Source organism: Peromyscus eremicus, chromosome 3 (genome assembly GCF_949786415.1).
Source record: "Peromyscus eremicus chromosome 3, PerEre_H2_v1, whole genome shotgun sequence".
Lineage (NCBI taxonomy): Eukaryota > Metazoa > Chordata > Mammalia > Rodentia > Cricetidae > Peromyscus > Peromyscus eremicus.
This window is the reverse complement of record NC_081418.1, coordinates 154,935,479-154,948,896: the sequence shown is the minus strand read 5'-3', so window position 1 is coordinate 154,948,896 and position 13,418 is coordinate 154,935,479. Positions and strand designations below refer to the sequence as shown.

Below are 13,418 nucleotides of genomic sequence, written 5' to 3'. Positions count from 1 at the left end.
CCTCCCAAAAGGCTGTTGTCTTACCTCCACCCAGACACCACCAAGCCCTCCCTACAAACATGCATATACACCCACACATACACAGGCGTGTGCACACACATTTAATTCACAAATATAAAAAAAATCTATCAGTATCAAGCAAAAAAAAAATCTGATTTAAAAACTTAACTTACCTTGACTTGCTCATGATTCCAAAATATTAGACTTCATAAATTCTCTTAACTTCTTTCCTAACACATTATAAAGTTCCATATCATTTGTGGGAAGAATATCCAGATTTAAATTATCATAAGTTTTATTCAAACATATATGTGGTAGCATGTCTGGGATTCTTGGCCCCTCAAATCGTATTTAAAGAAACTGTGTCTACAGATTATTTGAATAGTCTTTTAAAATTTATTTATATATATTTTTAAGACAGGGTTTCCCTGGCTGCCCTGGAACTCCCTCTGTAGACCAGGCTGGCCTTGAACTCAGAGATCTACCTGCCTCTGCCTCCTGAGAACTGGGATTAAAGGTATGCGCCACCACCATCCAGCCCCAGTTTTTGCTGTTTTGAGAGGGTCTTGATATGCAGCAGAGGGTAACTTTGGACTTCTGTGTAGCTGAAGTTTTCTCCAGTCCTGCCCAGGCCCACGGACCCCACAGCCATTTATAAAATAATCACTCAGAGGCTTATATTAATCAAAACTGCTTGGCTATTAGCTCAGGCCTACCACTGACTAGCTCTTCATTTAAACTTAGCCCATTTCTGTTAATTTGCATGTTGCCACGTGTTCCTTGGCTTTACCTTGTGCCATTACATGCCGGTCCCTGGACAGCGGGCTTGCATCTCCTGACTCAGTCTTCTACTTCCCAGAATTCTCCTTGTCTGTTTATCCCGCCTATACTTCCTGCCTGGCTACTGAACAATCAGCATTTTATTTATCAACCAATCAGAGCAGCATATTCACAGCACACACACAGAGCATGCCACAGCACTCCTGATCTACCAAGTGCTGAGACTAAGGCATGTGTGAGCATGCCCAGTTCCAAATTTACTTTTAATTCATATGAATTGCTTAGGGATTTTCCAACACTGTAGAGGTACAAGAGATGTTTCTCCTGGGGTTTCTCACAACAGATGTTTCTTCATTCCTTGAAGAATCTCACAGAAATGACTATTATTTGAGAAAACCCTATTTACCTTTATAAGGAAACAAACACACCCAATGCTCCTTCTGATAACTTGAGAGGGAGGCAATGCAGACCATAGACAGGCAAGAGGCAAACATGGTAGGCTAGAGACACAGGTAGGCTCTTGCCATCCCACACTGATGATGGCAGCCTGAATCCTCAGGTAAACCTGAACTGGCCGAACAATTAAGGCAGTGCCTCCAAGACTGTCCTCACTTCTGACCCAAATGAAGGTTTTGGTATTTACAAAACCACCCCCTGGGTTTTGAAATTCTTTAGAACTCAGGGCTCAGTCAGTTATCCTTCAGGAAAAGGATATAGGTTGACATGGCCCAGGGACGATGATGTGCTTGAGTCCCGAAGCTCAGAGTGCTGAGCACAGGTCCTCTCTCTGCAGTCAGGCCACACCACTCTCCCAACGTCACTGTGTGACAGCTGCATGGACAGTCCCATCAATGTCCAAGAGTCTTGTCGTTGACTTTTTTTTTCTTGAGAGTGTCTCCTGTAGCCCATGTTGACCTTGACTTTGCACACACCAGGATTATAGTTGTAGTCTACCGTACCTGGCTATCCAAAGTGCTTACTGTGCCTCTACCACAGGAAGGCCGTCAGTTACCCAATCACAGCTGCCAGCTCTATGACCCAGAGGCCCACCCTGAATCAGTGCTGGCTCCTCAAACCCTCTGAGGCTAGCTCCTGCCTTAGACAAAGATTCTCCTATGAAGATAACACACACTAAGGCCAAAGACAAAGTCAAGTTCTCCATCACAGCCTGGATATCCCTACTTTTATCAGTACTGCACCAGCAGACAGCCCTATGGAATTATACCTCACCAGCGCCCTCATGTCCATCTCAGCCCTACCTTAGCCATACTCCATACCTTCTTTCCTTCACTCCAAATGAGTCTTTAAAAGTGGTGATATGCCTTTAAAAAAATTAGGGGGCTAAAGAGATGACTCAGTGGTTAAGAGCATATACTGCTCTTGCAGAGGATCTGAGTTCAGTGCCAGGACCTATGTCTAGGGGTCTGATGTCTCTAGTCTCCCTGGGTACCTGCACTCACATGCACATACCAGTCACATACATAGACATACAGTTAAAAATAAAAACTCACCTGCCTCCTTAGCTTTCTGAGTACTAGAAACACAGATGTAGGCCCTCCAGCACCAAAGATAGACTCCTTCAAATATATGCTCTCCACATAATAAAAAAGGTCATTTATATCTCTGGCTTTTCATTCACATCTCTATGAAATGACCCCCCACCCCCAAGTGCCACACACACCCCTCTCAGGCTCAAAGCTCTATTTTTGTTCTTTACAATCTGTCTTTTTGGTCTAATTCCAAAGCCTAGTTTCATTTTCCACAAATGTTTAGTGACTTCCAGATCCACTTGAAAATACTGGACTGAGTCTGGGGGATGAGGCTCAGTGGCAACGTGAGCTGAGCACGAGTAAGGCCCTGGGTTCAAGCCCAATCACTACAAAACAACCCACCCCAAGACTCAACTGCAGTGCCCGGCAGTCAACCTGTCACTACTCCTTGTCCTGCCCTTGTCTTTTTCTGCGCTACTGCACTACAGGGGCAGGTGGCCGGAGGAGCCGAGGGAAGGCTGTGGGCAGGTCTCCACGTGTCTTTCCTGCCAGCGGGGCTTGGAACCAGCTCTAGAGGCAGAGTAGATGCTGATCAGAGCTGAGGCAACACCAAACGGTCACCGGAAGGAATTGGACCAATTTCAGACTGCAGGACAGGCAGCTGCAGGTGGGTCACATGGCCAGTCACTGTTTCCACACAGAACCTCCAATCCTCTACTTACACAAGCCTAAATCAGGAAGCGGCCAACAATCTGGATGCGCAGTTTTTGCCATGATGGCTTCACAGCCTTCAGGATTGTTTTGTTAACTTTATTTTCTGTTCTCATAACAAAACCCGATTTACATCAGTGCTGGTGTTTTGTTGCGGTGCGTCCACCGAGGGTGTGCGGTTGTGCAACACAAACTGGAAAGGCCAATCACAAAGGGAGAGCTACCTGCAAGGTTCCTGTCTGCCATTAAGTGACGTCTACACGGCAGAGCAGTGCATGAACAGAGCTGGAGCAGTCAGGAGCAGCACGGTTGCCTAGCTGCTGTCTGTGGAAGAGTGCAGCCCTCCTGGAGGCTGGCCACTGAGGGGCACTGAGCGCTTGGTCAGGTGCTGGGCCAGGTTTCCTCAGTAACCAAAGACACTGATCACAAGCAATCAGGAAACACCAACAGCAGAGAGGCAGTTATGTTCATGTAAGCAGAGAGGACTAGAGCGGCCGTGTAGAGCTAAAGCGAGAACACTTTAGAGAAAGCACAGCCTGCTGCAGGCGTCACCACCCTCGGGTAAACCGGAAAGCCCCAAAAGCATACTGCAGAGCTCGGAGTCTGAAGGGGGCAATGTTAACTGACAACAGACAATATTCTTAAATATTTTCCCATTTATATCAAATTGGTGACTAAAAACATCATAAAAGTGATACAGCAGACTTCTAGTTCTGACTTCACGCCAGATTCAACAGTCTCTTCACAGACTCCTTGTACTGTGTGAGGCTCGCCTCGTTCTCGCCCTCATTCTTGAGTCGAACAACACACTTCTGGTAATCTTCGACCTCTTTGGTCCCCAGCAGCTCTTCCCTGCTCGGAGCCACACTGCTCTCAGAGGCTCTCATCTGCAGCAGAGTTTGAAGAACATTTTTCTCTGAGGAGCTATTTTCCCACACATACTCTTCCATGTCTTCCTCAGTCTTATTTTTTTCCCATTCTTCAGTTTTCTGAAAGAAAAGAAAAGTTCAGAACTCCAGGAAATGTTATCAAAAGACAGTTCCTTTGTTTGTTGGTTCTGGGGAAAGAGAATGTTACAATATGTTCAAGGTCCCATCTGTACTGTGAACCGAGAGTCCTGCATGGCACTGCTGCCCATGGCCAGCCTTAAGGGCTGCACTCTTCCACGGACACCAGCTCTAGCTTCGTATATGCACTGCTCTGCCTCACACACATATCAGACAGAAAGCTCTCCTGCAGGTGCCTAGTCCCAGGTTACCAGCGGTATCCCTTACGCGAGCCTCGGCTCTGCTGCTGTCCTGGAGTGCAGGCAGTGGGACAGGCCTGCTGGGCCTAACCCACAGCACATCAGTATTTTACACTAGACTAGGTGTTGTGTTGACTAGTCTGGCTTCAGACTCTCCTAGCTGCGGATGGCCTTGAACTTCTGATCTTCCTGCTTCTGCGTCCCAGGAGTAGGGATTACAGATGTTTGATGCCACACCCGCTGATATTTCACATTTCTAATGTTAAAAATAATGAACTGATAGAAGTATTATCTTTCTAAGATGTGGGAATGACAGGGAAGATAAAGCACCATGATAATTAAATCAGGAACACATCTGGAGGCACAGCTTTACTTTGATAGAGGAAATCCTGAAGGGGGGATGTATACAGATGCACACATAGCTTTACTTTGATAGAGGAAATCATGAAGGGGGGATGTATACAGATGCACACACAGCTTTTGTTTTGATGACAGAGGAAATCATGAAGGGGGGATGTATACAGATGCACACACAGCTTTTGCTTTGATAGAGGAAATCCTGAAGGGGGGATGTATACGGATGCACACACAGCTTTTGCTTTGATAGAGGAAATCCTGAAGGGGGGATGTATACAGATGCACACACAGCTTTTGCTTTGATAGAGGAAATCCTGAAGGGGGGATGTATACGGATGCACACACAGCTTTTGCTTTTTGTCATGATAGCTTCATATCCTCTAAACTTGCTTTGCTGTTATTTTTATCTTCTGTTCTTGCATTATTAGTTCTGGTGCCTTGTTGCCATGTCACCTAAGTTACCCTGCAATGCAAACAACGCCGACTGGAAAGGCTGCTCATGAATGGCACCAAGAAGCTACAGCAGGCCAGGCGTGGTTGTGTCCACCTTTAATCCCCACACTCGGGAGGTGAGATAGGCCAGCCCAGGCCTCACAGTGAGACCACATCTAAAAATAACAACAGAAGCTACTCCAACACTCTCCAGACTTTCTCAAAGATACAAAGGCAGTACTTCTTTTTTTAATGAAGCACATCCCTTTGGAATATTCTCTGTTTAAGAAGCACAAATACAAAATCTTACAAAAGCTTTTTTTTTTTTTTTTTTTTTTTTTAAAGCAAATTTCATTGTCTCTTCCTTCTTTAGTTTTTCTCTCTGGCCTTGAATTTGCAAACTATTCTTAGGTGGCCAACTGCTGGGATATGAGTGTGTGCTGTCCCATCTAGCTACAGCTGCTACTTTAAAACAAGATGTAGCAGGTCACAGCAAGTGCAAGTGAAGAAAACCAGGTACACAGCCCTGCCCCAGTAGGGACACTGCAGATAATGGAATCCACGAGGACTACATGAATAAGAACTCCTGGCTGCAAGAACACAGAAAGGTCCTTCTGAACAATCACTGGCCACTTTCTTCCTTGGAACATTTTCTGATTCTGCACATTAAGAGTGGAGTTTGCTTTATTCAAAGGGACTCTGACACTGAGGTATGAGCCAGGGCTTGCAAGACAGACCAGAATTTGGGAAGCTACATGAAGAACTGGCTTTAGTTCTGGGCTGCTTATAGGAAGCTGCAAGTCAGGCCAGGCTTCTAAAAAGCACAGTGAGATCTCCTATAATCTCAAGGTGCTGAGGACACAGAGTTCTGAGATGAGAGCACCCTTCCCAGGCTGCTGGATCACGAAGCTGTAAGGGGCTTACCAACCCAGACCTCAAACTTCTGAGGGAACAAACAGCCATCCTCCCCACATGAGAAGGCACTTACCCAAGACTGGATGCTCTGATGAAGAGAAGGGACAAACAGAGGTAAATTAAATCATGAAAACTGCATCCCAGCTAAGACCAATTCAATCAGAATGAATATGACAAGCCTGAGATGCTGCCTGCTCATGGAGATAAGGAAATCCTTTCTGATAGACACTATCAACTGGAGTTGCCATGGGCTTATGGGAAACACAACTTGAGGAGGGTGCAGTAGTAAAGGGCAAGCCTATGATCTTACCTGCTCAGAAATCTATGAATTGTGAGTAAAAGGCCAAGGCCAGCTTGGGCTCACGGACAAATCTTATCTCAAAATAATGAAAGGGTTGGAGAGGTGGCTCAGTGGTTAAGGACATACACAGCTCTTCTAGAGGACCCGAGTTTGGTTCTCAGTACCCACATACGGGAGCTCACAAGTGCCTGAAACGCAACTCCAGGGAACATGACCCCGTCCTCTGGTCTCTGAGGGCCCTGCATTTATGTGCACGAACCCGTACACACAGACAACCCACACACAACTGAAGATAAAATCTTTTTTTTTTAAATGAAAGAAAAGACAATATTTAGCATGCACTAAACGAAGATGCAAATATAAACAAAATGTCGTTAATAACCATAGGACACTCACTGGATGGCCTCAAACTCACAGCTATCCACCTGGCTCAGTCCAGGGGATCTGATGCCTCTGACCCTGTAGGTATGGCACTCATATGCACATACCCACCCTCCCCCTGGCCCACCCTGAATGCTTACATGCACACACACACTCACTCACACTCACACTCCTCTCTCCCTGACCGACCACACCTCTGAAGCAGCAACTTTCCATTCACCTTCCCAGTTGGCTCCATCATCCATTGACTCCTTCATTCAATAAATCTATGAACCACCTGCTGCGCCAGGCACTGTGCCCTCCTGGAGCCTCAGCCCAATGAGAGGCCTGAGGTTGAGCAGGTGCCCGCTGCAGAGCAGAATCCCAGCAGGGATAGGGACTCATAAAGGTCCCAACACAAGCTCAGCAGTCAAGGGAGAGATCAGGGCCAGGCAGGGCCAAGCAGCACGGACACAGCCAGATGGCCACCAGGAGACTCACTGCACACCACGCACTGTTGTAGAGTCCAACCTTATTAACTCACTGACCTCTCACATAAACCTGTGAGTTACAACTATTATCATCTGTTTTACAGACCAGCAAACTCAAGCCCAGAGCAATTAAATAATTTGCCCAAAACCACAATGGGCCTCAGTGGTGGAACAGCATGTTCTAAGGAACACAGAGACCTGGTGAGAAGAATTTCAGGGCAAAAGGATAACTTGATTTGAACCTAATATCCTTCTCCTCTGTAAGCACAAATTTAATACAAAGAACAAGCTATCTAGTTAATGCAACAGTCAGCACCCTGTGCAGCAACAGAAGTAACTGCCTCCTACACACAGATCTGCCACCTCCTGCCACTGTATTCACAGCTCTCTGACAAGGACATGAGTCATAGTAATATTCCACTATTCACGATGACAAGGACGCTGTTGTCCTAAGGAGGGAAAACAGTTTAACCATTAAAACAACTAGGCTGGCAAGATGGCTCAGTAGGTGAAGGCACTTGCTGCCAAGCCATGCCTGATGACCCAGTTCAGTCGCTGGGACCCACGTGGAAGGAAGAGCTGACTCCCACAGGTTGTCCTTCGACTTTCACACGGCACTATGATATGTGTACCCCTCTTCACACACACACACACACACACACACACACACACACACACACACACAATAAACACTGTAATTTATATAGCTACAAAACAGGGAATTTGAAAAAATTCTTAAAAGAAGTAAAAAAAAATAAAATAAAATAAAAAATCCTGCCAATTATTTCAGCTGTCAAGGCTAAATTTTAACTGCATACATCAAGGAGTTCAAATCAGTTTGGACCAGTTTTAAAAGCATTTCACTGAGTACTGTGTGCCAGATACTGTACTAGATACTGGGGAAACAGATGAGTGAAAAACTGTCCTTGTCCACTGTAGTTGGACCGTTTGGTCAGAACCGCCAGCTCCTCAGTAATGACACAGAGACTTATGAATTATAAAAGCTTGGCCATAGCTTAGGCTTGTTACTAACTACCTCTTAAACTTTAATCAACCCATTTCTGTTCATCTATATATTGCCACATGGCTTGAGGCTTTACCTGTCCTCCAGTATGTCTTGCTCCCTCTGGGTCACTTGGTGACCCTGCTTTTCTTCTTCACAGCATCCTCTTGGCTGTCCTGCTATACCTCCTGCCTAGCTAATGGCTGTTTAGCTTTTTATTAAACCAATCCCAGTGACATGTCTTTACACAGTGTAAAGATTATTTCACAACAGCCCCCAATGAGGCAGATGTGTGCACAGGTACTAAACATGAAAGAATGTCAACTGAGGAAGGAAGGAAGGTATCAGGGAACATCCAGGAGTGGTGTCATCCTTGTATTAAAGGTCTCACATACATCTGAAAGGCTGACCAATAATGCAGAAGGACACATGCAAAGTCACAACACATGGGGACTGCAGTGGCTTCACACCCGGCTAACTAGAGCACACAGCCCATATTTCCAAGTGGCCAGGAATGAAGAGGCATACTCTGTGAAGGACACACTAGAGTCAGACTCGACATGAAGCCTGGGAAACCCAGGGTATTATGAAGGAGACAAGGACAAAATGGAAGGCAGTGGCGGGACCAGTCAGGAGGCTGCGACAGTGACTCGCGTGAAGGACAAGAAGATGCTCACTGGGGCAGCAGCAGAAGGAAGGAGGGAAACAGCTCAACAGATATTTCCATCAGAACAGGAAAGATCTGGTAATGTACTAGATACAGGAAGAAAAGAATGGATAACTCTCAGATGTTTTATTTCAGCCCTTGGGAGGAAAGGGAAGCAAGGCTTAGCTCAGCAAGCAGTGGAGGAAAGGTCTTGCCTCTAGCCAACATTGCTGCTTCCACCTGATGTCCAAATTCCTGTGTGACAAACATCTCCATCCTTCTGCTCACACTTGTCAGGCACAAAAACTGTCTTCAGAGAGGCTAACCTTCTAATTAGTTTCCTTATTAACAATTATGAGATAATTAACAGTCAGGCTCTTCATCAGAAGTGCTGCAGAGCCTCTGGATCTGTGCTACAGACGGACCCTGAAGCTGCAGGACTCCACAGGTGCGGGGACACAAGCCTGGCTAGCAGTGGGCATGGACCCAGGTGACTCTTGATTCCTCAGCTACTGACTCTGAGAAGACAGGAACAGCACAGGTCAGGTTTTATTTCAGCTCTGATTGTTGACTATTCTGGAAGTCAAAGCTGGACAAACTAAAGCACACACAGCTGTGACAAAAGGAACTCAGCAGCTGTTCAGGCTGTGCTCCTTTGCTGATAATCTCAGTGACCTTGGGCACCTCTGCTATAGGTCAAAATTTCACAGCATAAAAAATAGATTGTAAGGGGAGAGGCAGGGGCGGGGCGGGGGAGAGTGGGAAGAGGGATGAGAAAGGGGTCAGGGGTTGGTATGTAAAATGAATGAAAAAATTTTTTAAAGAAAAAAAAAATAGATTGTAATAAAACAGCCTTCCATCCTTGATTTTCAGGGTAAAAAGGGTGACCCACACTAAATGCTCTGCACTAAAACAGGAAAGAAAAAAAAAAAAGATTGCTTTGAAACACTTTCAAAACTTCCTGGCTGACTCCTTTGTTAGCCCAAAGGGCTCACTGGAGACAGTGGGGGTTGATGATGGGAAGGGCAAGGGAGGGAAAGAGGGAGAGGGCTTCGGTATTAAGATCACATATCACCTTTTCTAATCAACAACAGAACTGACTGGGAAGATGCTGACTGCTGACGGTGAGTCCAACACCTAGGAGAGGAAATCATAGCCGAGCACCAGGTCCAGCATTAGACCTGGCTCTGCTCTTGGGAGTCTGGGAAAAGGCAGGCATCCCGAAGAACAGATGCTTCATCACCCAGCCAGCTGGCGTCTTTGCCACAGGATCCACTTATTGGACTCTCTTTCCAAGTCAAGGGTTGTGCTGGGCTAAACTAATCAACAGGTCTGTAGGGAGACTCCAGCCCTGACCCTACGTGAGAGAAGAGTCAGCAAGCAACTGCACCTGTCAGCAGACCTCCTCTGGTTTGCATGCCTCTATTTCAACGAAGACTTCATTTTTATTGGAAGTATTTACTGTAAGGTCCCCTTTAAAGTGAACTCTCTTGATAAGTATAAAAAGATCTAACTTTGGGTTGAGGTTGTAGTTCAGCTATCAGAAGAGTCTGTGCTTGCTCCAACACCTCACGCAAACATCAACTTAGAGACGCCGTGATTTTTAAAGTCAGGCTTTTTTCCTTTGCAATAAGACCATCATGATGGCTAGGGAAAGAGCCTAGCAGGAGAACCCTTGCCTAGTTTTCAGGAAGCCCCACGCTCAATGCCCAGTATTAAGACACACAACAGTAGAAAGGTGAACGCCAATCAAGACCCACGTTTAACTGTTAAAAAGGAGCCTTTGTAGCAGTTCAGCATCAGAGCCCCTGAGGGCCTCTGGTGCCAGCCCCCTGCCTCCAAGCCTCCCTGGCCCTGTGCTGGCACTCGCCTGCCTCTGTGCAAGTCCTCCAGTCCTCCTTCCCTGTGGAGAGCTAACACACATCACACTGCTCAGGGGAACAGCAGGTTCTGCAGCCAGTCAGACTGTGAGCAGATCGCACGCTCTAGCCTGACTTCAGTACACAGAACTCTGTCAAGTTCAATATAGGCTGTTCAGAGGAATCTGCAATAATGGTACTTGAAACTCTAAGAAAAAAAGTTTCACTTTAGTATTTTTAACTAATTACTGCAGTTCCTGAGAGTTCATAATTTGCTAGATATTATAAAAAATTCTGTTTAGAAGGAAACCTAGTATCAGAGCCTAGATAGCTTACACATGGCTTTTGATGCTTAGAACGATGACCCATGTAGGAAGTCACAGAACCAAGGCTAGCATCCAAGTCTGCATGGTTCCACATGCTGAAGACTGACTCACAGCTCATCAAACTGAAACACTAACACAAGTTTAGCATATCTGAGGACACTGGTCTAGCAAACATCCATCTCCCATCACTGCCAGCACTCAAGAATGTGAAGCACTGGCCTTGGGTCCTAAAGCCATGCTTTGTGACGTCTATACTGACTGAAGATAATTGACACTGCTATAGTTAACTTGCTTTGACTGCTACGCAGCAAAAACTCTTACACTAAAGTCTAGATGAACACTCTTCCAGAAGTGGCCTCCATAGAAACTCTAAAAAGCCAAAGGACATTCATGTCTGCACACTACGTGTTCAGAGGCCAGCCCATTGAGAATAAAGCAGTGGGCTGGGCAGGGGCTCTGAACACTGGCTCAAACACCAGGTGGCAACATCAGTTTCGAGTACGAATTCCAAGCTGGTGAAGGAGAAATAATTCAGTAAAACCCCATCCTAGAGCCCTGCAAAGCTTTGTGGCTCATTGGTACCTGTGTCTTCACTGATGCAGTCTGTTCAGGAAGGGTCAGGGGCCAATTTTCATGTAGGAATTCTCTAATTACAGCCGTTTAAGACAGTTGTGTGGTACTTACTCTGGCATCAAAGTAATTAGTATGAAAGATGAAAGGTGTGACTCCAGAGTACAGCCTTGCTGGATTCTGTGTCACAGAATCACACGAAGAATCTGGGAAGTCAACTGTCACTGAATTTGTTTATGCCTGTCATTTCCTCTGGCGAATTCACTTTACAGGCAGCTGGCAATGTAAGAGACTCCAAACTGGCTGGTTTTTATTGTTTGTTATTAACTCTTTCAACAGCAGCTATGGACCTGTAGCTAATTCAAACATGTTCTTGGTTCAAAGGGAACTTAATTATCTCAAGCCAACGGCAGTTCTCAATCAATCGACCGGAAAGAGATTAACTGCTACCATGATGACATTCCCAAAGCCAGGATATAAAACACAGATGAATCATGGGAGAGAATCCTGCAGAAGAAGAGAGCCGGAGGCTGTTTTGTTACTAATCTTGAAATAAAGCTTTGTTTTCCTTCCACTTGCTACTCACTGTGTTAAACCTGATCATTGTTAGTAACAATGAAAATGTAATGAGCAGTCTGAAAACAGCTGCATGTGTTAACCGATCATCCCTGAGGGCTGCCACTAACACACAGGGAGATGCTTCTCTCCTGGGTCCCTACTAAGGGTCAACACAGGGAACTCTGCCCCACTGAGAAGTCACCATATCTCTGGATGAATCCATTAGAAAGCTCATTCAGTGAACTAGTGGCTTTTCCCCCATTACTTCCACTCTGCCGTATCTAAGAGCAGGGCATGGCGGCACAGGCCTGTAATGCCAGCACAAAGGAGCCTAAGGCAGGAACACTGTCCTGAGACTGGCCAAATGAATCACCTCACGGTCTTCACACACATTTTATCCACGCTTGCAGTACAACCCTAACACACACACACACACACACACACACACACACACACACACACACTTACCCATGACTCGTGGTACAGGACTGTGAGGAGATACAGCGCATAGTCATAGTTCTGCCTCTTCAAAGGGCATCTTTAAGAAGAGAACAGGTCAAAGTTTCAGCATACAGATAATTCATAAGACATTCTAAGACAACCGGTAGCATTCTTTGAATTTTATCTGCCTTAGGAAAATTCTGTGCTTCGAATACTCAGGATAGCTAGACTTGGCGGCACACGTGGAAGGCAGAGGTGGGTGGATCTCTGTGAGTTTGAGGCCATCCTGGTCTACACAGTGAGTTCTAGGCCAGTCAGGACAACATAGTGAGACTCTGTCTTGAAAAGAGAGAGAATGAGAATATTCAGGATATTAAATACTGTTATTTCTATCTCTGCTTTCATCATTAATGGAGTTATTTGAGCTTAGTAGTGTTAAGCGACTTTGAATACGATATGTCCAAGAAGTTCTCTTTACCATTTCAGTGCTTCAAGCCATGTGGACAGCACAAGCTTATCTAACTAGTCCATTTAAAAAGCAGGACAGACAGACAAGTCTGGAGAGACAGCTGAGACGGTAAGAGCACTGGCTGCTGGTGCAGAGGACCTGGGTTCAGGTCCCAGTATTCACATGGCAGCTCACAAAGCCATCTGTAATTTCAGTTCTAGGGGATCTGATACCCTCTTCTGGCCTCTATGTACATGGTATACACGCAGGCAAAACATTCATATACATAAAATAGAAATAAATTTTTTTTTGCAAGAGCAGATGCTGATTCTTTCAAAAATGAGCTGTACTATGTGTCTATTGCTGCTATTTTAAAATCGAACTAAAACCCCAATATTAAGTGAAACTTCCTATGAGAATGACATGTGATACTTTTAGAATAAGATAGAAAAAGTAACAAACGCTCTAATCACTTTAAAGTATA

General features: G+C 45.5%; 1 protein-coding gene across 1 annotated transcript in view; it reads right to left on the bottom strand.

The window, feature by feature from the left end:
* Nucleotides 1-3,034: 3,034 nt before the first annotated feature.
* Nucleotides 3,035-13,418, bottom strand: part of Mrps35 (mitochondrial ribosomal protein S35) — a 36,215-nt gene continuing 25,831 nt past the window's right edge. Inside the window, exons 7-8 of the mRNA XM_059256392.1 lie at nucleotides 12,514-12,583; nucleotides 3,035-3,970 (exon numbers count right to left, since the gene is read on the bottom strand). Of these exons, the coding sequence (XP_059112375.1) occupies nucleotides 3,701-3,970; nucleotides 12,514-12,583 (340 nt within the window). The 3' untranslated portion in view covers nucleotides 3,035-3,700. The remainder of the gene's footprint in view (nucleotides 3,971-12,513; nucleotides 12,584-13,418) is intronic.